The sequence below is a fragment of the Paramisgurnus dabryanus genome, chromosome 2 (assembly GCF_030506205.2).
Source record: "Paramisgurnus dabryanus chromosome 2, PD_genome_1.1, whole genome shotgun sequence".
Classification (NCBI taxonomy): domain Eukaryota; kingdom Metazoa; phylum Chordata; class Actinopteri; order Cypriniformes; family Cobitidae; genus Paramisgurnus; species Paramisgurnus dabryanus.
The window spans coordinates 41,658,459-41,679,662 of NC_133338.1; the positions used below are offsets into that span (position 1 = coordinate 41,658,459).

General features: G+C 36.2%; 2 protein-coding genes across 2 annotated transcripts in view; one reads left to right on the forward strand and one right to left on the reverse strand.

Annotated features, from left to right (window-relative positions):
- Nucleotides 1-17,935, reverse strand: part of iqgap1 (IQ motif containing GTPase activating protein 1) — a 45,858-nt gene extending 27,923 nt beyond the window's left edge. The window contains exons 1-2 of the mRNA XM_065289179.2: nt 17,775-17,935; nt 13,660-13,762 (exon numbers count right to left, since the gene is read on the reverse strand). Coding sequence (XP_065145251.1) covers nt 13,660-13,762; nt 17,775-17,820 — 149 coding nt within the window. The 5' untranslated portion in view covers nt 17,821-17,935. The remainder of the gene's footprint in view (nt 1-13,659; nt 13,763-17,774) is intronic.
- A 65-nt stretch (nt 17,936-18,000) lies between these two features.
- Nucleotides 18,001-20,813, forward strand: cartl (cocaine- and amphetamine-regulated transcript-like). The gene is made up of 4 exons (XM_065289180.2): nt 18,001-18,123; nt 20,046-20,202; nt 20,337-20,417; nt 20,520-20,813. Exons 2-4 carry the CDS (start codon nt 20,080-20,082, stop codon nt 20,625-20,627), a joined length of 312 nt encoding a protein of 103 aa, XP_065145252.1. The 5' UTR covers nt 18,001-18,123; nt 20,046-20,079; the 3' UTR covers nt 20,628-20,813.
- The last annotated feature ends 391 nt before the right edge of the window (nt 20,814-21,204 follow it).

Below are 21,204 nucleotides of genomic sequence, written 5' to 3' on the forward strand. Positions count from 1 at the left end.
ACTTGTTTCCACAGTAGACCTAAACGGACAAACTGGTCCGATTATCTTCACTGAAAAAAATGATTCATTGAATTTTATCAATTTTTTTAAGGTAAGTGGTTGCAATCAATTTATTTAAGCTACATTTAAACAAAAAAGATTAGTAAAATAAAATAAAATAAAATATAAAACTTTTGTTTAAATGTAGCTTAAATAAATTGATGCAACCACTTACCTTAAAAAAATTGATGAAAAAAATAAATACTTTTTTCAGTGTTTATCCTGTGTCGGCCACCCTAGCTTCTCTATGTGCTAGGCGTGAGTGGTGGAATAAAAGGTTGGTTGCAATTCACAATCTCACCGTTAGATGTTGCTCAAGTTTACACACTGCACCTTTAAGTGCTTATGTTAGAATTAAAGTCTGTGTCGAACATGTTCTTCTAACCTGGCTTGATGTACCATTTTTGTAGGGACAAATAATTTGTCTGCCCACACTTCTACAATCAAAGAAGTATAACACATAATCTGTTTTTGTTTATGCTTTGCATTTATCATGTATGAAAGCAGTCGGATGACATTTCAATGTGGGAGGAGCAACCAAACGCAAAAGAGAAACCAAGCTACTCACAAAAAAGTAATAGTAGTAATGCTTATTGCTGACACAGCTGGTCAGGACAGAAATTTGGATAAATACGATTTCTTTATTCCTTGTTGCTGTCACAACAAGTCTGATTAAGTTGAGACATGGTGTTAAGACTACAAGGATTAGTTTATTGTTTTGCATATGTTTATTGTAAGACTTGGCACAGTTTTTTTTCCAACACATTTGAATGCCTTTATTCAGATTAAACACTTCAGGCATTAATCAAATACAAAGTCAAATATCTCTGATCATTTCAGGGAACCGGTGCACAATAAGACTTGAAAATAAGCTCTTAAAAGCACGCCCTGTTCTGTTATTTACAACAACTTTTACACAGGAATTGCTTTGTCTTGATTCAGTAGGAGTTTTCTGCCATAATAAACATAATGCAGTCACATACCAGCTGCTCACATGTCCAACGCATTCATAACATTCTCATGTACATTTCAATTCACTGAGCTCACAGTAATAAAAACATTCCTTGCTCATTGTACGTACATGTTACCAGGATGTCACCTTAATGCACTGTCAAAAAAAAATGTTTCCAAAAAAAAAAAACGAACGACCGTTGACAGCCCCTGGACCGATACATGTAATTCTGTAATGCTTACACCACCAAAACAATTTCAACTATGGATGTCAATGGGTGCCAATAACTGTGTGTTACTATCATTTATCAAAATATCTTCTTAGGTATTCAGCAAAGGAAAGAAACTCATACAGGTTAGAACAACATGAGGGTGAGTAAATGATGACAGAATGATCATTTTTGTCTGAACTATCTTTTTAAATTGGTTTAAACTGACAGCCCTATACTGACAACACAACCACTGTAAAGTCAAGCACATATTTCAAATATTGAACATCTAAAAAACATATAACCCCATCAAACGTCAGACACAGAGATGGACTGCTCAGTCTGGGTAGCCGTCCACTTGAAGGTCAGCAACAATGGGTGACAATGCAAAGTGCACACTTCGATTCCCTTTGAATTTCCATGTTATTTGCATACAGTGCTATGCCATGCTATTCTTGTATTTTATAGTTTGTTTAGAAAAGCACACTCATTTCATACCTGCATCAATGCAAACACCTTATATCTGGTTGGACAACATCAAGCACTATTAACTAATAAGCACATGGGATGGTTTGTCTTCAAGCATTTTGTCGCATTCATGGATTAGTGCATACTATATAAGGAAAGGGTGTACGGTTACATTCAAGCTATTTTAAAACAAGAAGCAATTACTGTCACATTACATGTCATTGTGACCCTTAAAGATGAGCTTTGAGCGTTTAAATGATTAACTAACCCCTGTTATTAACACAGAACCTACTAGATGAATCACAGCCACCAAAAGATCTTTACCTAGAGACCCACACAGAGCACACATTCACTACCCATAGGTAACAATCTTCCTTACACGCTCCCCCTAATAAACACTTGGCTCTTTGTGAGAGAGATGTCTGCATGCATACACATGCATGAGAGGCACACCCATAAATACGTCACTGCTATAAATAGGCCTCTAGAATGGCCTGAAAGCTGGATTCCATCATGAAATATATTAAAGAATGCCCAAATTACCACATCCAATCTGGAGACCTAAGCTGATAATAACCGAGACTCCAGTTGAGAATGTGTAACCGTATCAACAGCAACAGACTTCCTATCTGCATGACACAGGAAAAGCACAGTGGCACGGTTCAGAGGTCATTTCAATAGGAAAAGATGGGAGCGACTGTAAGAGAGTGAGTCTCACAAGGAAGACACACAAAGACTTCCTGCTCCTTTTATTGTATAGTGCATAACTCAAAGATAAACATAAGAGGGGTCATGTTATGTCTATCAAATGACTGTCAATATCAAAACACAATTTTCCTCATTTAATATTTTCCTTTTGCAAAAAACACACTCATTTTGCGTTATACATTTAGCTACATACATACATAATACTTACTGGTGCATCATGTATACAGTAAAACTCCAGTGAGATTTTTGTATGAACAACATGTAGGCTACATTTATGCTTTTGACAGGGGCGTTTATCCAAGCTGTAAAATGTATAAGGTGGCTCAAACCCAAAAATACAATGTTCTACCAGAGTCATGTTATCATATTATGCTTTAAGATTTCTTGATCATACAAAAAATCTCAACGCTGATATATTTTACTGATAAAATCAAGCAAATATTTAAATAGGCATTGTTTTATGTGCCCAAGACTGTATTTAAGAAGCATAGGATAATCTACTCATCCACAAATTAACTGTATTTTCCCCATAAGATTGGTTCTGGAGTATTGAGCCCTCTTGCAACTGCAGACCACAAGCAGCCACTTCCTCGCTTGTGCGAAGAACTTCAAATGCCAAGTTTGGTTTGGTAACTCCACCAATCAAAACACAGCTCTCATAAAGAGGTGGAGACTAGTTTAGAGGAGTCAATATCAGCAGCATCTGCGTACTTAAGAGTGAGCCGCAGTGATGATGGAGAGGTGCACAATATAACATGCTTAAAGTCTACTTGTGAAATGACTTTAATTTTTCATTTTTCTAAATGAATAATTCCTTTACAGCAGATACAATTTTAGCAGAAGTTAAATATGGTAGGGGAAAGCGGGGCACAACCTAGTGCTTTTTGGTTTTGGCTCAATCATTCAAAAAATATTTGAGTTTGATTAATTATATTTTTACACAAGAACGCACACATTTCCGCTACAAATGAACATTTGAATTTTGTTTCTATACCAGCAGCATATGCGTTGTTTCTTGCCATTCTTGGACAATTACACCAAATGTGACAGAACTGCAAACGTTACAACATACCCCATAGGTGGGGTTAATTGTAACAGGCAGGGGGTTAGTTGTAACACTTGCTAAAAATTACGTTTACAGGCAAATATTTCAATACTATTTTGTCTATATACTTGAAGTGGATATTGTTTATATATCTGTTTATAATAGACAAGTATCCACATTGTACTCATTCATCCAGCCCTTTTCTAATAATAGTTCAATTATAAATAATACAAATGTCTAAATATGTGAGAAAAAGCAGCACAGTTTTGATAAAAACCATACTACAGTTTCAAAATCAAATTCTGAGATAATGAGCATCAAAGTCTGGTTTTAGCCATTCATTTTATTATGATTTCAATCTTTGACGTGACCTTATTCAATCAATATTAAAGATATGAACAAAAACAAATTTGACACACGATTTTTGACTAGACAGGCAAACTTTTTTGTTGGCAGTCAGCAATCATTCGTGTGTAGCCTTTTTAAAACAACGGCAAGAATTACGCTAATGTTAGCGGTTTTCATATCGTAAGTGCTGAGGAGTTAGTTGTACCACAGCGTAACAATTAACCCGCTGGGACAAAATATTTTCAAGCCCACCAAAAAAGTTGCTAAGAGCTGCAGACATACTTCAAAACGATGCTATGTTTTAGTCAACAAGACACTGATTAATATGACATAGCATTGGATTTGGTATCTTACACGCTCAACTTAGAAACCGAAAAAAAACACATGATGAAAAAATTTACTTACATGCCACCAAAACACTTGTTCATCAATAACTCTATGGAAAAAACATTATACATTTCCAATAATTTCCGGAAGATAGTCTTTTTGGCAGCATGAAAAAAATACCGGAAAAAACAAAATGCTAAACCCTGTGCAACAATGTAAACAGTCCGTTTTACAACTAACCCCGCGTTAGTTTTTGCACCGCGCACCCCAATAATAAGAAGTCAATATTATAATATCTGATGTACTGTCCATTTGCATTAATTACAGCACTAGACCTGACACTGACCCTAATTGTTTATGCAAATAAGAAGATGATCTTAATATTTTTTTGAGGGAAACACTATGAAACATTTAACTGTACACATTGTGCTCTGTTTGTATCAGATCTGATCTGCAAAAAAATAGGCAAATCAGTGGTTGAGCTTATCTGAATACATTGAAATCCAGGAACAAAGGCGGCACAGACATACCTACTGTATACAGGTATGTGTTTTACACACACACTGTTTCTTATCTATTCATTATCAAAACATATTAAGTAACAAGAAAAAACTAAATAGAACATATAAAATAGGATCTACATCTAATGCAGATGACCAAGTGCAAACGTATGGTGTTTGGGTTGCTGTCAATCACTGCTTTCATCTCACACTAACCACCATAGTCTTATAAATAACAATGCACTATAGAAAAAAGGTGAATGAGAGGAAAAGCCTGGCATAAGCAAGAGCGTGAAAGTGTTTTACAGTGTAGATTAGCTAAATGTTGCATTATATGCTTAAGTGCAGCAGTGAAATTCAATGCAGCATGACCTTCAGCGTCAGATTTCTTAGGCCCTCAACGACTCAGCAGGAAACTAATGTCTGAACTCAACTCTTATGGGCTGCTTTTAGTTTTGCCACTTTATTGGCTTGGGACTTTTTATCTACTTGGCTGGTTAGGGTTTATTGTTTATCTTAGTTTTGATCAGATTGTTGAAAGAATACTGTGACCCAAAGAGTTTAGACACTTATGCCACACTTAAACTATGAATATGTTTACAGATATATATCAATAATGTGATTATTTCCAATAATCAGAGTAAGGACATAAATCGCAGTAAGACGCTATCATGATTCAAACCTTCACTCCTGCAGTTTTAATTTTCTTATTATTCACTGATAATTGTGGTATTTATTTACATATTAGCCCAATGCACAAACTCACATATAGGTAGGTGTTAATGGTCACGAGTCAATTTATTTACATACAATGAAATTTTTTCCTACGGACGTATTTCATTATTCAGTGCAGTGATGAAAACCGAAATATTAGGACAATGGTCTGTAGTGGCTTTTTATACACGGTGCTGTTTCTTGATAAAGGCAGACTGATGACAGCGAGTCGTGTTTAGTCGAGTTCAGGGAAAACTTTCTAATTTCAAGTTTTGAATTTGCACTTAAGGTGCATGACAATAACACATGCGCACAGTTAGTGTGGTATAGATGCGATTAAAGTCTTGTGAATTGCATTCATGCAACGGTTTACTGAGACTTTATAAAAAAAGATCTTTATAATAGCCTACAGTTATCTTGTGTGTGCGCGTGTGAATTAGGCTTGTTGCGATAGTCTGTGAAACGGTGATTACCGGTGCTTCAGCCTCTCACCGGTTAGATCACTTGCCCACCGCGACACCGTCTTTCACCGTCGTTTAGATATTTTCTTGTAATTAAATCATTTAGTTTGGTTAGAGAGAGCAAACACTTACAACTGTATGTGTCTGCTGTCTGAATTCAGCGGAGCTGAACGCGCGTCATCACAGAGCAGCGGCTGCGGGTGTCAGATTTCATTTATTCCTGTCAGACTGCGGCGAGCAGACGATGGCAGAAGACGCGTGCTTACTCGTTTTTGTTATAAGATGCATATATGATGTTTAATGTAGGCGAGATCGTTTTGTTGTTGTGTTTTTCATTAAGAATAATAATAAACCCATCATTCAAGCAGCGCTTTATGGAGGAATAGCCGGTTGCTCTGCTTGGGACTGGCGGGTTTCTGTCAGAAGTACCTGCGCACATTGACTCAAGCACTTAAACCAGCAGTTGCACTCGCATTTACACGCAAATTCATACGCGATTTAACGCAGCGTACGCAAGCGCTGGATTTAAACAACAGTTGCATCTAATTCAAAAGTGAAAGTAAAATGCGCACTTCTGTCCATTTATAAGCCCCTTCCACCCGGTGAAACCGGTAACACCGGGTTTGTCACGCGCTGATTAACCGGTGGGAAAATTCTGTCACCGCAACAACCCTAGTGTGAATGACGCGTTTCATTCGTCCACTTCACCAGTGGATTAACTCAGTTTGCGGAGTAAGTTACAGTGTTTCTGTGAACTGTGCGTTTGTTCCTTCACATGAAGCTATTGACTGTATTAAAAGACTTTGAATATAGTGCATAAAACGTTTATGGTGCTTTTATAATACTTTGTCCTTTTAATAGCTTGTCAGTGACAACCACGGCTAACGCACAGTATTGGATCAGTCATGTTGTTGGTCCTCGATCCAATTTCTGATTCAGCCAAAAAGCCTGTATCTGCCCCGATACTGATCCAGAATATCGAAGTATCGTGTTTACATGAGATGAAGTGTAATAGCAACATTTCCAAAATCTCATAACCGCATTATGAGGATGCATGTGACATTAATTTCAACAACATATAAAACCCAGTGGCATTTAAAAGCACACAAATGCTATTTTGACTTTTTGTCAGAACATCACTTTTTTCTGACTACACATGACCTTTTTTTTAGCCATTTATTCAATTTTATAAACTAGTTACAAGGTTATTTTTAGTAGATGATAACGTATAAAGTTAATTCCCCTCACAACTTTGTGAATAGAGGCCTAAAAAAGTGGAGAATCATTTTGAACAACAACATATATTTTCCTTTTAAACCCTAATTCAACACAATTTCAAAATACATATTTCCATGTTTTGACTAGACTTTGAACCCCAGTCCTAAAATTTCAATCTAGATTTTCGAATCCGATGGTAAAATCCATTTTGTTTGTTACCTCACTGTATCATGGATTAGACGTAAAAAAGAAATTCTGCTGTAAGCATTTAGGTTACAGGAAATAGTCCCTGGAGGACTCTTCCAAGATCTCTAATTTCCCAAATGTTTCAGACGATCAATGGCATTAAGATGGGTTTGTTTTAAACTGCTCCATGTCAAAGCACACAGTGGTCTGGTATTTCCATCTCTTCAGCTTACACAGATTTCCACTTTAATGAGTGACAATATACTTAGTGTGCGCTTGTATCATTGGTATCACAGCTGTGACCCAAGGCGCCAAGTGACCCTGTACAGTTTTCCTGCAGAAAATATAAATGCATAATTCACCAATTCATGAAGGACAAATTATTTCACTGCCACAAATTCCCAGAGAAAATGTTGGATAAGGCAACAACTCAGCCTTCAGATGTCTAACCCAAACATGCATAAAAAAAACGAATTAAATTTAGATTGACCGTTCAACCATTTCATCATAAAAATGCTGAAAGCCAATGGTATGCCACATTTCCTGGGAAAAGCACCTGTTAAGGGCATGAGGAAAGGGAAAACTGGGTAATGAAGGGCGGGGTGGATAAATACAGGGGTGTGAGCTCTTTCCTGTCTAAACAAGGGAGAGGTTGTCTAGTGTGAGAGTAAATGAAAGTTGCACTATAGCAAATCTTATAAAAAGCAATGACCTAATATTTCTGTAATTACATCATTCTATCTCTAACCAGAAGAGAGTTAGTAAAGTGTCGTCTGTCCGGAGATTACTTTGATGCGGCTCCACTCCCTTATCGAAAGGTGGTTTTATCTTTTCATTCACTGGTGGTGGGATTTATTGTCTCACTGCAGTTACCTGGTAACCTCATTAAGTTAATTTACAACCACTTCAGAGAGGATTGCGTCACAACAATCACACACTATTATCACTCTGTATCAAGTTATACTATTGCATCAGTGGGATCAGTTGGTGGGGTGCTGTGAAAGTTTGAGATCACACTGAAACCAGGGATTTTAAGCATGCAAAAAACAGATAATTCTAGAATATAAAAAACAAAAAAATAAATGTATCACAGAAATAATATTCACAATCAAGCAAAAGTAAGCAAATGTTGTGACTTTGTTGTGCCAGAGAACTGCTTTGAGCAGTGACTTAAATCTAAAGGTTAAAGGGCAGTCTCAGTCTTATCTTTTTCCATCAGATCATCTCTACATTATCTACATTTAAATCATCTCTTAAAAGATATACCCAGCCAGGGTTTAGATTAATCCAGGACTAGCCCTTAGTTATATTAGGACATTTAAGTAGTTTTTTACAAACATACCTTACAAAAAACATTACTATGTGCATCTTGAGACATATCAGTGGCACCTTGTGTTGACCTTGTATTGAAAAAAATACTTCAATGTCCCAATATAACTAAAACCGGACCAGGAAACATTATTTAACATTATAAACAACAATAAAAGCCTGATTTTCACAACAAGGGGACTTTATAAATTCAGGAAATGAGCAGTATAATGCACAGTGAATCCTCTGAGTTTGATTCCTCATAGATGACAACACAATCATGATCTGACAGATGAGGGGTCTCACTCTGACCGCCTGTAGCATAACAGGAAATTGCATGAAAAAGTTTTTTGCAATAAGAGGAACCACTCTTAGTTTTAATAAAAAGTTTCTGAAAACCGTGTGGACAGTCAAGTTTTGTGTGGTGTACAAAGTGCAGAGAAAAGCACGTCAGCGCGGCACTGCCGCCAAAATCACAGTTATTTATACAGCTAAGTTTAATTGTTTAATCTAAAACAAATTATCAATTTAATCATGCCAAAGATATTTAAGAAAATGATCTTGTTCACAGCATTATGACAGTGGGCGGCATTTTGGAAGGAACCAGTTAAGATGGAGTAAAACAAGTGTTCCCACATCACAGCATGAACACTAATAGTAGCAGTGGTGACCCATAATGCCTCATAGAAAACTGTGGTGAAGCACACACACACCATCTTTTCACATACCCCCCTCTCTCTCTCTTTCTCTCTCTCTTTCTCTCTCTCTCTCGCTCTCTTCTCCTGCATCACTTTTCTCTCACTGTAAAGCCTACAATTAACAGCATGCAAAATGAAAGGGTCGTATAAAGCTTCAAAAAAGATGGCTAACAACCTGCTTTGGAGACCTCATGACATGAGAAGATTTGTAATTCCTTGCGGAATGCTGACTTTGGGAAGATCCTGAGGGCAAGCAATCTTTACAGCAGGGGTCTCCAACAATAAATAGATAAAACAATCTACTTTTTGATAAAGTCTACTTGAAAACTTTTGTTTTACTTGTTGATCTGTTTTATCACTGTTTATAATGTTAACATACATAAAAGAAGCCAAGCTAATATAAAAACTATGTAATAAATAAATATTATAATTGAGACTATTAATAGAGAGTGCTTTGGTGGGCAGACTCTGTGGGGGGAACCTGGTGCTCGCGGGCACCATGTTGGAGACCACTGCTTTACAGCCATCATTTTGAACTCTCTTTTCTTGGTATGCATCTTTTTGGACATGGAAGATGCAGTGGGCTGGTCCCTAAAGGAACATTTAAAATACTTATTCTTATAGAAAGTGAAACTCCAACATACGAGAGACATGCTGGACCACATTTCCCAATGGCACTTCACTAAACAGAATTATAATATGAAGAACAAAATTGACAGGTTTAAAAATGACTGACCCACCACAAAGTAATCTATGATGACTAACTTATAATCTTCACAGCTGTGACCCTGTGCCCTGATATTTATCTTTTTCTTCTTGCCCGTGCTTAAAAACAAATTTACCGCAGGTTTGTTTTGTACACAATATTTAAATTCGATATAAATAAATAATGAAAGACGTAAATGCCATTGTGGTCATGACACAGAAAGGTCTATGAATGGAAATACCAAATTTGCATTGCATTGCACAGTAGGGTTGGGTACCCACAGTGTTGGGGAGTAGTTAACTAAAAGTAGCAACGCTACTAACTTAACTACATTTTTCTGTAACTTTAAGGTAGTTCAGTTACTTTTAAAACAGTATAGCTTTAACAGTAGTTAAATACTTCTTCCAGCTAATAGCAGTGTAGCATGGCCAGACGTTACATTATGTTGTGCCTCTGCAGTGCCTCATTATTCCAAAATACAATCTGTCCTGACACAGTTTTGTAACAAACCTATAAGTACACTAATGTTTTGTTTGTGCCACTTCTAAGCATATGTCAATAAAACAAAAAAAGTCAAGATATAACTTATATTATACTTTTATATTTACAGTAGTGCATTAATCAAACCACATGATTTAATTATATACCTTAGTTTGTTTATAATAATTATTATTAATAACGATTCATAATTATTATTACAAAGAGCTGAAATAAGCCACTTTTTTGCTGTCAATTTGAGATAAATATTAGAGAAATTGTGTAGTTCACAAACTGAAACAATAGTGAAATCATAACTGTATTAAATTAAATTATTTTAAACCCCAGATCCTTTTCTTAAAACATTCTTCATTAACAATTATATTCAGTTATTTGTAATGTAATGTCATAGCAAAAACAATCTATGCAGACTATGCAGTATTATTAAAAATTTAGTAGAGCTGTGACGATTGTCATAACCACCGCACCACCGCGGTGGTGAAGTGTGACCCGCGGTGGTGTGCACGTCACAAACTATGAAAAATATAAAGTACAATCACGCCCAGCGATATATCTTCAAATTTGTGTGAATGCAAACGGCTAGCAGACTCAGAGTTAGTGCGCTATTAGCAAGGGGAGGGAACTGATCTCAATGATGACCCGCTGGCTTGGGGATGGAACAAGGCGGCATGGTTGCGAAAAAGGTATCAATCTGTACAGTACACCACCAGAACATGTTTTCAGCATGGCTGTAAACATTATAACCCCAATAAGGTTCCTCACTTAAACTGTGTGGTGTTTCACAGATGCTACAAAAAACACACACATAGGCACCGATCCCGTGGGTGCTCCGGGGCTGAAATGGCCAAGCACATATGCTCAATTGCTTTACATTTTCTTCACATTTTGTCTAAACCCACACAAAAACATGACACTTGTATATTTCAAAATATGTGTATACACTACATATAAGCCAATATGCATCAATGTGACCCATACTTGGAATGTGACCTCTGCATTTAACCCATCCTGTGAATGGATGGGTTAAATCCGGGGAGCACTGCAAGTCGTGAACACACAAACACCCGGAGCAGTGGGCAGCTATCCCTGCAGGTACAAAGCTGTCACTTGGACAGTACCGTTTATAAAAGGTCCTAATGTGTGCCATTTAGGTACAAATATGTATCTTTAATCTGCCAATATGTACTTTTGAAGTACTAATATGCACTTTTGGTAAAGGTGTACCTTTTTGAAAGGGTACTGTCAAGTGACAACTTTTGTACTTTTATTTCTGAGAGTGTACTCATATATTTTCTTTTAGTATATGAGAGGCTTCTTGATGGGAAATGCATCATAAAAATGTCTATATATTTGGCAGATGTAAAGCATACATGTGTATTTTTTTGTCCATTTTTATTTTATTTTATTATTATTGTAACAGCTCAGGTGTGTTCAAGGAGCAACATGTTTGTGCAATTTCTTCTTTTTTAGTTCTGTTTTGAATAAGGGGTTGGAAATGAATGCTTTTCTTGTTTTTTGTTTTTAATCCGATTCATCGATTAATCGAACAAATAATCGACAGATTAATCGATTATTAAAATCGATCCATTCGTTCTATCCTTAGAAGCGCAGGGAAATAAGGACGCATTTTGAGGCTTAATTTTAAGCATTAGTCATCGAATTAGGACGGCCTTACTAGCTTTAAGTCACGCTATTGTGACGCAGTCAGTCTTAGAATACGTCCTTAAAAGGTCGCAGCCTTCGAATTGGGACACAGCTTATATATTCAATAAATCAAACTTGAGGTACCGATACTAGTACAGGTTGAAATGTGAACGATACCCAACCCTATTGCTCAGGGACAAATTATACAGAGCAGCATATTAACATTCAAAGCAGACTTTCTTGCTTTAAAGCAGGTAGTGGTATAAAAATAACCAAACAATGCAAGCCCTTTCAAAAACATCAGCACTGTGGTATTCTTACAACAGCGTGACGCCAACGTTTGCACTGCATGTAAACCTGCGAAATTCCCTTCATTCCGGAGTCTGGTCTGGTGTGCATCAATATTACTGCTGTGTGCTCCATGCATTCCAGCATTTCTGAATCCAACCCGAGGGTAAAATCTGTTAGCTCAAGAAGGCATGAGAAGAAACTTTCCCTCGCCTCCGGACAAAGGCCTGATGGATGACGTTGAGCATAGCAGTGATGCTGTACGGTTGGTTGATTTGTAATTAAAGCAATGAATTTAGGCCTACTGAGTAGGACAAATGAGGACAGACTTGAGAAAGTCCTGTGAAAACTGAACCAAATTATGACACATAGACTCCGCCTCCTTAACATCACCGCCCGCTACATATATAGTACAACTCTCTCTCTTTTTCTCTCTCTCTCCCACTATGTCACGCACTCATTCCCTCAAAGACGCAGACACCGGAACCAGTTGCTATGACAACCGCATGTTGCTACAGTTACAGAGTGAGATACTGAAATCAACAGGGACTGACTCACTTCCTCTTGCACTACCGATGTGTCTGTGTGTGCATTTACTGTGTACTGACACACCACTGCCTCAATATTCTCCAGAAGATCAAAAAAATCTGAATATGGCAAAGCACAGGCTAACAAATAAAGAGCAAAAGCACCGTTTAATGATGGAAGAGGCACAATGTGATAAAAATACATTTTAGCTTATAATGTAAAATATGTGATGGCTTCAATCATATGGCTTGTTAAGGAGAGGTGGGCTGATACTTCCCTAAGTACTTCTCTAAGTTTTATTTAATTAAATAGGTTAAAATACACATACTGATAAAAATGTGCACGATATGAAGGCACTGTAAGATGAAATCGTCTGCTAAATGGATAAAAGTTATAAGTGTAAAAAAAATTAATTGACTTGAGCCATATCTACGTAAGAACCAAGAATTAAGAATGAATAACAGTATTAAGACTGGATTACTCTGATATTTGCTGTGCTGGGAGCTGCTGGGACATGCAGGATGATTTCTGGCACCCAAAAGTACTCATTAAACAAACCACCAACTGAAGCTACGCTGCTATTTCAACAAAACACTCTGAGGTATTTGCATCATGACTTTATATAACCGCCACAATAGGTTTTCTTTCACAAAACTTTCACTGTTACCGTTCTTAAGAGTTAAAACAACGGACCACGCTTTCCTTATCTGCTGAAACACCCCTATAGAACAGGAATTTGGTATATTGCAAACATGAAGCAGAACCAAACAGGATGTATGGTCTATAGGAGTTGCACAAGAGAATTGAGTTCTGACCGTTTAGCTTCTTCCAGATGACACAAGTACTCATAGGCCATGTTCTGCTGTCTGCGCTCATCCATCTCCTCGGCCGTAAGCCGCTCCACGCCATCCAGAACAGCTAAAATAAGAGCAAAAATGTAAAAATGACAAACACATGAGCTGGAGATATTGACACAAGTTTTTCATTTGTGAGTGATCATCATACTGTATAATTGTAGGTACATTTTGTGTCCAATGTCATAAGTAGGAATGCTCATTTCAGTAAATTTTCCCGACCGACAACCGTAGCTTCTAAACCGAACATTAACTGTTAACTTATACGATTTTAATTTGAAATTGTCATTGAGTAAAAATACAGTTGACGGTTGTCTGTGACCTAGTAAAAACAAAAGATTTAATTTGAACGTGCAAACAGCAGCGACAGATCAACAACAGAACCAGGATTCATACATTATCAGATATTCACGCAACATTACCTTATTAAAAAGCACGCGATCGGTCCAGAGGATTAATATCCAAAGGGCAGATTGTCTCCGTTTCATCTACCACAGTGGTCATTTCTAAAACAGGGCGCTTTTCAGAAAGTTTTGCGTCGTCTTTCTCCGTTTGTGCAAAAAGAGAGATGTTTATGGTTAGGGTCAGAGGGCATCAGCGAACGTCTGTCCGGATGTGCGCGAGACGGGCCGCGTCATCTTGCACGGACACGCGCGCGTCTCCGTTCAGCTTCCAAATACGCATACAAATGATTTCCCATACAAATGATTACTTTATCAGACCGTCAGGGCAGCAATAATTTGTGTCATTTACAGGACATTCACAAATTAAAGATAGAAAAGTGGCGAAATGTCTGTCGGCTCATGACGACACCCACCATGTATTAACAAATATTTTTTTATTTTAACTGATAATGTTAATCGGTCATAAATTCTTACCTACGGTTAACGGTTAAACGGTCAATGTGAACATCCCTAGTCATAAGGTTTTCTGCTTTTTTCTAAATTTATATATTTGTAATTATTTTAGTCATTTGGTACCAGGGCTGCAGGATTCTTGCTAAAATGCAAATAAAAAAATTTCTTCATGGGAAATGAGATTACGATTCCCTCACAAGATTTAAATGTATTGCACTCAAGTAAAAAAATGCGCTACATGGGACTTTTAGTTATTTTAGACCCTTTAAGATGAGTAACTTAAAACCTGTGAGCTGTTAAACATAAACAAATAAATGAATGCTAACGATTTAAAGGAACAGTATGTAAGAAATGTATATCAATTACTCATAAAATGGCCCTGATATATCACTAGACAATAAGAAATTATTTTCATTTCAAATACTTATATTAAAGGAACAGTATGTCCGGCCAGGATATTGTCATTTAAAAAGTGGAGTTGCAGCTCTCAACTGATGTTTATGTTGTCATGTTGTGTATTGGCCACCAGTTGTGTGATTGCAGTACCAGTTTTGGCCACAATCCTACATACTGTTGCTTTAAAATAAATAGCACCTGTGCTTTTGGTACACACCAACTGTCCAACTTTAAAAACACTAATTTGGTGATTTAATAGGGTTTGATTTTATACTGTGTAAGTGTGAGCAAGTTTGACTTATATAGCATATTGGATTGTTGTGAAGTAAATATGTGAACTTGTGAATACAGGGAAATACTGTACATGCAAGTGAATCACTCATTTAGAAAGAAGTACTCATTGTTATGGGTCACAAGAAGTTACAGGCCATGACAAATTAATATTTTTGGTAAAAGTGTCTTATATAGATGAAAATCCAGATTTTCTGTTGTCCAAATTAGTTACCGCCAGACTCTGGTACCGACAGACTCTGGTACCGACAGACTCTGGTACCGACAGACTCTGGTACCGACAGACTCTGGTACCGACAGACTCTGGTACCGACAGACTCTGGTACCGACAGACTCTGGTACCGACAGACTCTGGTACCGACAGACTCTGGTTTTATACACTCCAACTGGCCAACCTCAAAAACACTCATTCGGTGAAATAATAAGGTTTGGTTTTATACTGTATGAGCAAGCTCTGTTACAAGCAAGCTCTGTTACCGTCAAGCTCTGTTACAAAGGTAGAGAACAGTGTTGACAATATGTAACAAAACTGGCAGTCGTACACAGAAAAACACACTTCTCTCTTTTTTCTCTCTCTCACACACACACAAACACATAAACATGACTGTCAACACTGTTACTTTGTTACTCAGTAACAGAATTCACACTGACTAATTTAGACAACAGGAAATGATTTTCATCTATAAAAGACACTTGTTTTTACAGAAAATATTATATTTTTATGGCTTGTAACATCTTGCGATCCATAATAATGAGTGTCAAATATAACCATTTGAAAAAGCAGAAAGATCAATAACTCTGGACACCAAATGTACCTGCAATTACATAATCACCTATTTACATTCACTGAAATGTAGTGACCCACAAACGGTTGGTTGCCTTAATATGTTAGTGACTCAATTGTTCCGCTCTTTCTGAACAGTTTCAGGTATTTATGTTAATTTTATAATGCATAACTTCTCAGCCTCAAGTGCATGACCTCATGTGTCCTTAGGATTTATGATTATTGCACATACTGGAATCATTTAATAGGGGTCAATGTCATGGAAAAGTAAAAAATCTATTTACTACTGCAAACAGCTGCATATATTCCAGACAGAAGGAAAAAGAAGGATACTTTGGAAAAACACATCTGTCTAATAGCTCTGGGATGACCTATACTGCAGACAGAGACAATTTATTCAACATTTCTAATCTCATAGTAAAAAGTATCTGTATAATAATAATAATAATCCACTTTAATATGTCTTCTGCCAATGACAGTTTAATAAATGTTGTCTGTTGGACAACCAGCATGCAGTAAATAAATCACCCTGCAATTGACTTACAAAAGTCTAATCAACGCAGCTTATACTCTTTTGCTATTAAAATTGGTGAATTTATTCAGGATGATTAGTATAGTTTTTTGGCAATCATCTCAATTGGAAAAACGTCCTAGTCTACCTGAATTCACCCTACTTTAGCTTTCAACACAGTTGTAGGCTAATAAAAAAAACAAGTAGGATTTTCATCCAAAAGGCTTAAGGTCTATTCAAAGTGTAAATCCAGACTCTATTTGAATATTATAATTAAAACAAGTATACGACTGCCATAATATATCATTTCTGCATTTTAATTATTTCTAAACGCCTCAGTGTGTAACACCCAAAATGATGTAAGAACTTACAACAGCAAACTCCCAAAGTAACCTTGTTGTTGGCATGTTCAGACTTATGAAGAAATAGCCAGACCTTAAAGAGTCCAGAGATTCTCTTATTCAAAATAATCTGACTTTAATTACTTTAATAACAAAAACAAGACGTCTGAAGGCATTTTACAAAAGAAGAGTCAAGTCTGGCCTCATTTGAGAAACGGACACTTTCAGCTGGGACCAGAAACAGTTAACAGTCTTCCCGCCAGCATGCAATGAAAGTCTCCAGAAAAAAAGTATACAGTGTGAATAGGGGTGACAAATTAAAACAGTAGGCGCCTATTTGAGAGTTTATACGTTTAGCCTTCAGGGCGTTTATGATGATGGGCGTTGAGCTAATAATAATAATTTATAAAGAGACAGGTGAGGTAACGTTATAATATACCGTTTCCTTGTGGGCTGGAACGATGGCACTGAATTCCTACATTAGACTGTCTGTGTTTAACTTTGCAACAGTTAACCAGCTGTTTCATCCTTAACTGTAATCTAGATTAGTATTGCGGTAGCAGATAAAAAAATAACAAAGTTATCCATGTTTTGTGTACAATATAAAAATGAGCATGCTAAGTTGTTCAAGAGAAGTTGAACCGTTTATGTCGCTCGCTTCTTTGCCACATACATCAGTATCATAATGCGGAAGTCGTTAACCATGCCGATTTCAACCCAAGAAGAGTCAATCTAAGAAATGATCAGTAACCGTATCAAAATCCGTTCAATGCCACTTGAATTCAACCACTCCCATAAAGGAAACTAAACGAAGAGAGTTATCGCACAACAAACTGGGGAGTTTTCTATGAAGGTGAAAAAGCAAGGTGGGTAGATAAACCTAAAGAAACACTTACAGCCATATCGAGGTCGGAAACCGTCCGTCTCGTCAGAAGTTGACATGCTTTCTGAAATAGTTACGACGTCCTATTTCCCACTGAGTTCTCGATGCTGGTTTGTATCCTTATACGCTTTATTTTTGAGAAGGCACCCCTGGCCCCCTTCTTTCTTTGCTGCACAGTCTCAGCGACTTTTTTCATGAAAACCCTCTGATGTCATGGGCGTGTTCGTTCCTAAATCCTAAAGTATGCGATTCAGGAAACACCCATTTTTATCACTTCAAAACATGAACAATGATTGCAGCGCCCTCTGCTGGTCACTCATTGCCATGGATGCTCATCCAAAGCGAGTTGCGGTGCTTTCAAGGTATGCATTATTTATTCATATTTATGTTCACTGTCCCTGGGGATTAAACCTACAACCTTTTGTCGCAATGCTTTACCAGCTTGTGCTACAGAAACACATGTTTATTATAACTATAGTCTATATTTAATTTAAACAAATGTGTTATTAATGGATACATCTTTAAATGTATGCATTGTCTTATTTTAGGATTTTTTCAGTGTGATCATATTTTTCTAAATATTCCTGTAGCTCTTGTAGTTGGTACACACTTTTAGAATAAAAGCTGTCAATATGTTCCATTTTAGGTGCATATATGTACACATTTGATACTAATATGCACCTTTGAGGTAGTAATATGCATATTTAGGTACAAAGGTATGCTTTTTGAAAAGGTGCCACCCTAGTGACAGCTTGGTACAGTTTTTCCTTCACTCTAAGAGAGGATGTGTTAATTTTTTACACATTGTTTTGTGTTATCCTATTTAACACATTATGTGTTATTTTAACACATTATGTGTTATTTTAACACATTATGTGTCATTTTGTGCTGATTTTGTGTTCAAATAACACAAGATGTGTCAAAACAACACAAAGTGTGTTGTTCCAAAATTAACACAGAGATGTGTCTAATTAAGAACAACAAACTAAATGTAGAGTGTTTAACCAACTCAAAGTTGGTTAGATCCCCAGGGAACACATATACTGATACATTTGCATAAACGTGTCTGCCAAAAACATTAATGTAATTGGATCAGGCACAAATTGTTTTGAAATTCCTGATGCCTATTTCACAACTTGTTTCATAAGGTGTGTCTGTACATTCTTTTGAAACTGGAAATATTGTCCCAAATTTTAGGGAAGGGATCTGTAAGTTTTTAAAGCTGTGAATTTTTTTATCTGGTTTGAGTATGTAATCTGGGTAAAGACTAAAATATAAGTAAAAAAAGTCTGAATAACCACATTTATTATATGACAAATAAAATTGAGCAGATATAATCAAAATCAGTAATGTCAAGTCAAAATCACAATTTAAATGCTATTTAACTAAAAATGTGAATATTATTTAGCAAATTTGATATACAGTACTCAGCATAAATGAGTAGGCCTACATCCCTTTGAAAATTAAGATTTCCATTTGTGGTAAATATGAGACCAATTTGCTTTCTTTTTTACAAAACAGTTTTATTAAACATTTATTTTATTAACAAAAGATGGAAAGTCGCTGACCATCTTTAGGATACAAAAATTATCTAATTTAAATGAAATGAGGTGATGCAAAAATGAGTACACCCCGATGGATATGTTATAAAAAAATTAATAAAGTGTAATTAATAGGAATTCACTATGAATATAAAATATATGAAAGTTTAATTCTTATCATTACATTATGGAAAATAATGAACTTTATCACAATATGCTAATTTTTGAGACGAACCTGTATTAGTTTTTGTTTTTTTTTGGGTGTACTCACTTTTGCATCACCTCGTTTGATTTAAATGTGTTATTTCTAATATACATAAGACGGTAAGTGACTTTCACTCTTATGTGAAGAAACATAAATGTTTAATAAAACTGGTGTGTATACAGCAAATTGGTCTCATATTTACTAACAAATGGAGAAAAATCTTAATTTTCAAAGGGGGTGTACTTATTTATGCTGAGCGCTGTACATAGTGGACTATCAATTATCAAGATGTTACACTGTATTCAGCCTATAGCACCGCAATATATTAATGTGGGTAGCGGTGTTAATTGTACATTAATTATTAAGCGTGTTCGTTTCAGCGACCTTAGCATAATTATTCTTTACCCAATAGCTGAGCTAATGTTATCCATTAAACTTCGTCAGGGTGGGGCTTATGAGTTTATAAAATAGTCAGTGGGCACTGTCAATGTAGTAGTCAGTGTTAAGCTGTCCGACCCTTCAGATCTTCTCTGTCCAGTAACCGTTGACACAAACTCCAAGGACTCCAAACCATGAAGAGCTCAGTTAAACTGATAGGACTGATCATAGCTGTACTCTTTACTGTCATGTCCAGTGGAGAAGAACTTGCCTTAGATGACCCACAGCTGACCCAGCAGGAAACTGAAAAAGACCTTGTGAGTATTTGCATAATAAAATGTCCTGTAGTTTTATTGCTTTGTTGTTTACTTGTAATGTAAATTTATATGAACATAATAATTTTGCTGCAAATGGCTGAAATTTTCTTCTGGATACTTAACTTTTTGCATAGATTGAAGCTATGACAGCACTTTTAGGAAGATACCAGAATCAGAACTATCCACCATCAACTGAAAAACGTGGCATTCCACAGGTATATTTTTGTCTTTTTGCCTTAAGACTTCAATTTGTAAAATATAAAGACCAAAAATGATTATACATTAGTACATTTAAAATGATTTCTCTCTCTCTGTAGTGTGCTGTGGGGTCACGCTGTGCTTTGAAACTTGGTCCACGCATTGGGAAACTTTGTGAATGTGGCAGAGGATCTAATTGTAACTCGTTTCTCTTAAAATGCATCTGAATGACTATAAGGAGCAGCAAATACCTGTATTCTTCTTAAAGCTGTAAAGCCATGTGCAAATGCTAAATTGCGAGAGATAGAGAGTGGAAATGCATTTTTCATCTACAAAATTTCTTCAACTATTTAAATCAGCATGAAAGCTGTAATGAAGCATGTTTTTTATTTTAATTTTGTTATGAGCATAAATGAACGTCTTTGTTATCAAATAAACATAATGATTTCTCATTTTCTTGTCTTCTTGGATTATTAACTTGATGTACTTATCTAATACATTTTATTGCAATTTCCAAATATGAATGAATTAAGCCACTGATTCTGTAGAAATTTTATTTTACTCTTTATAAAGAACAACATATTTTGAAACTTAACAGTTGTATCATCAGCGGTGTCCTCTGAAAATGATGTATTTTTAATAGGTGGCATCTGTTTGGTAATAGTGATGATAGATTGACAATTCACCATACATTAAAGATGACCTCTTTTTAGCAGCTATTGTACAGTAAGTGGTTTCCAGTGAATTGAAAACTGTATCACTTTAAAGTACCAGATTTGACAACATTTAGCAAATTATAACAAT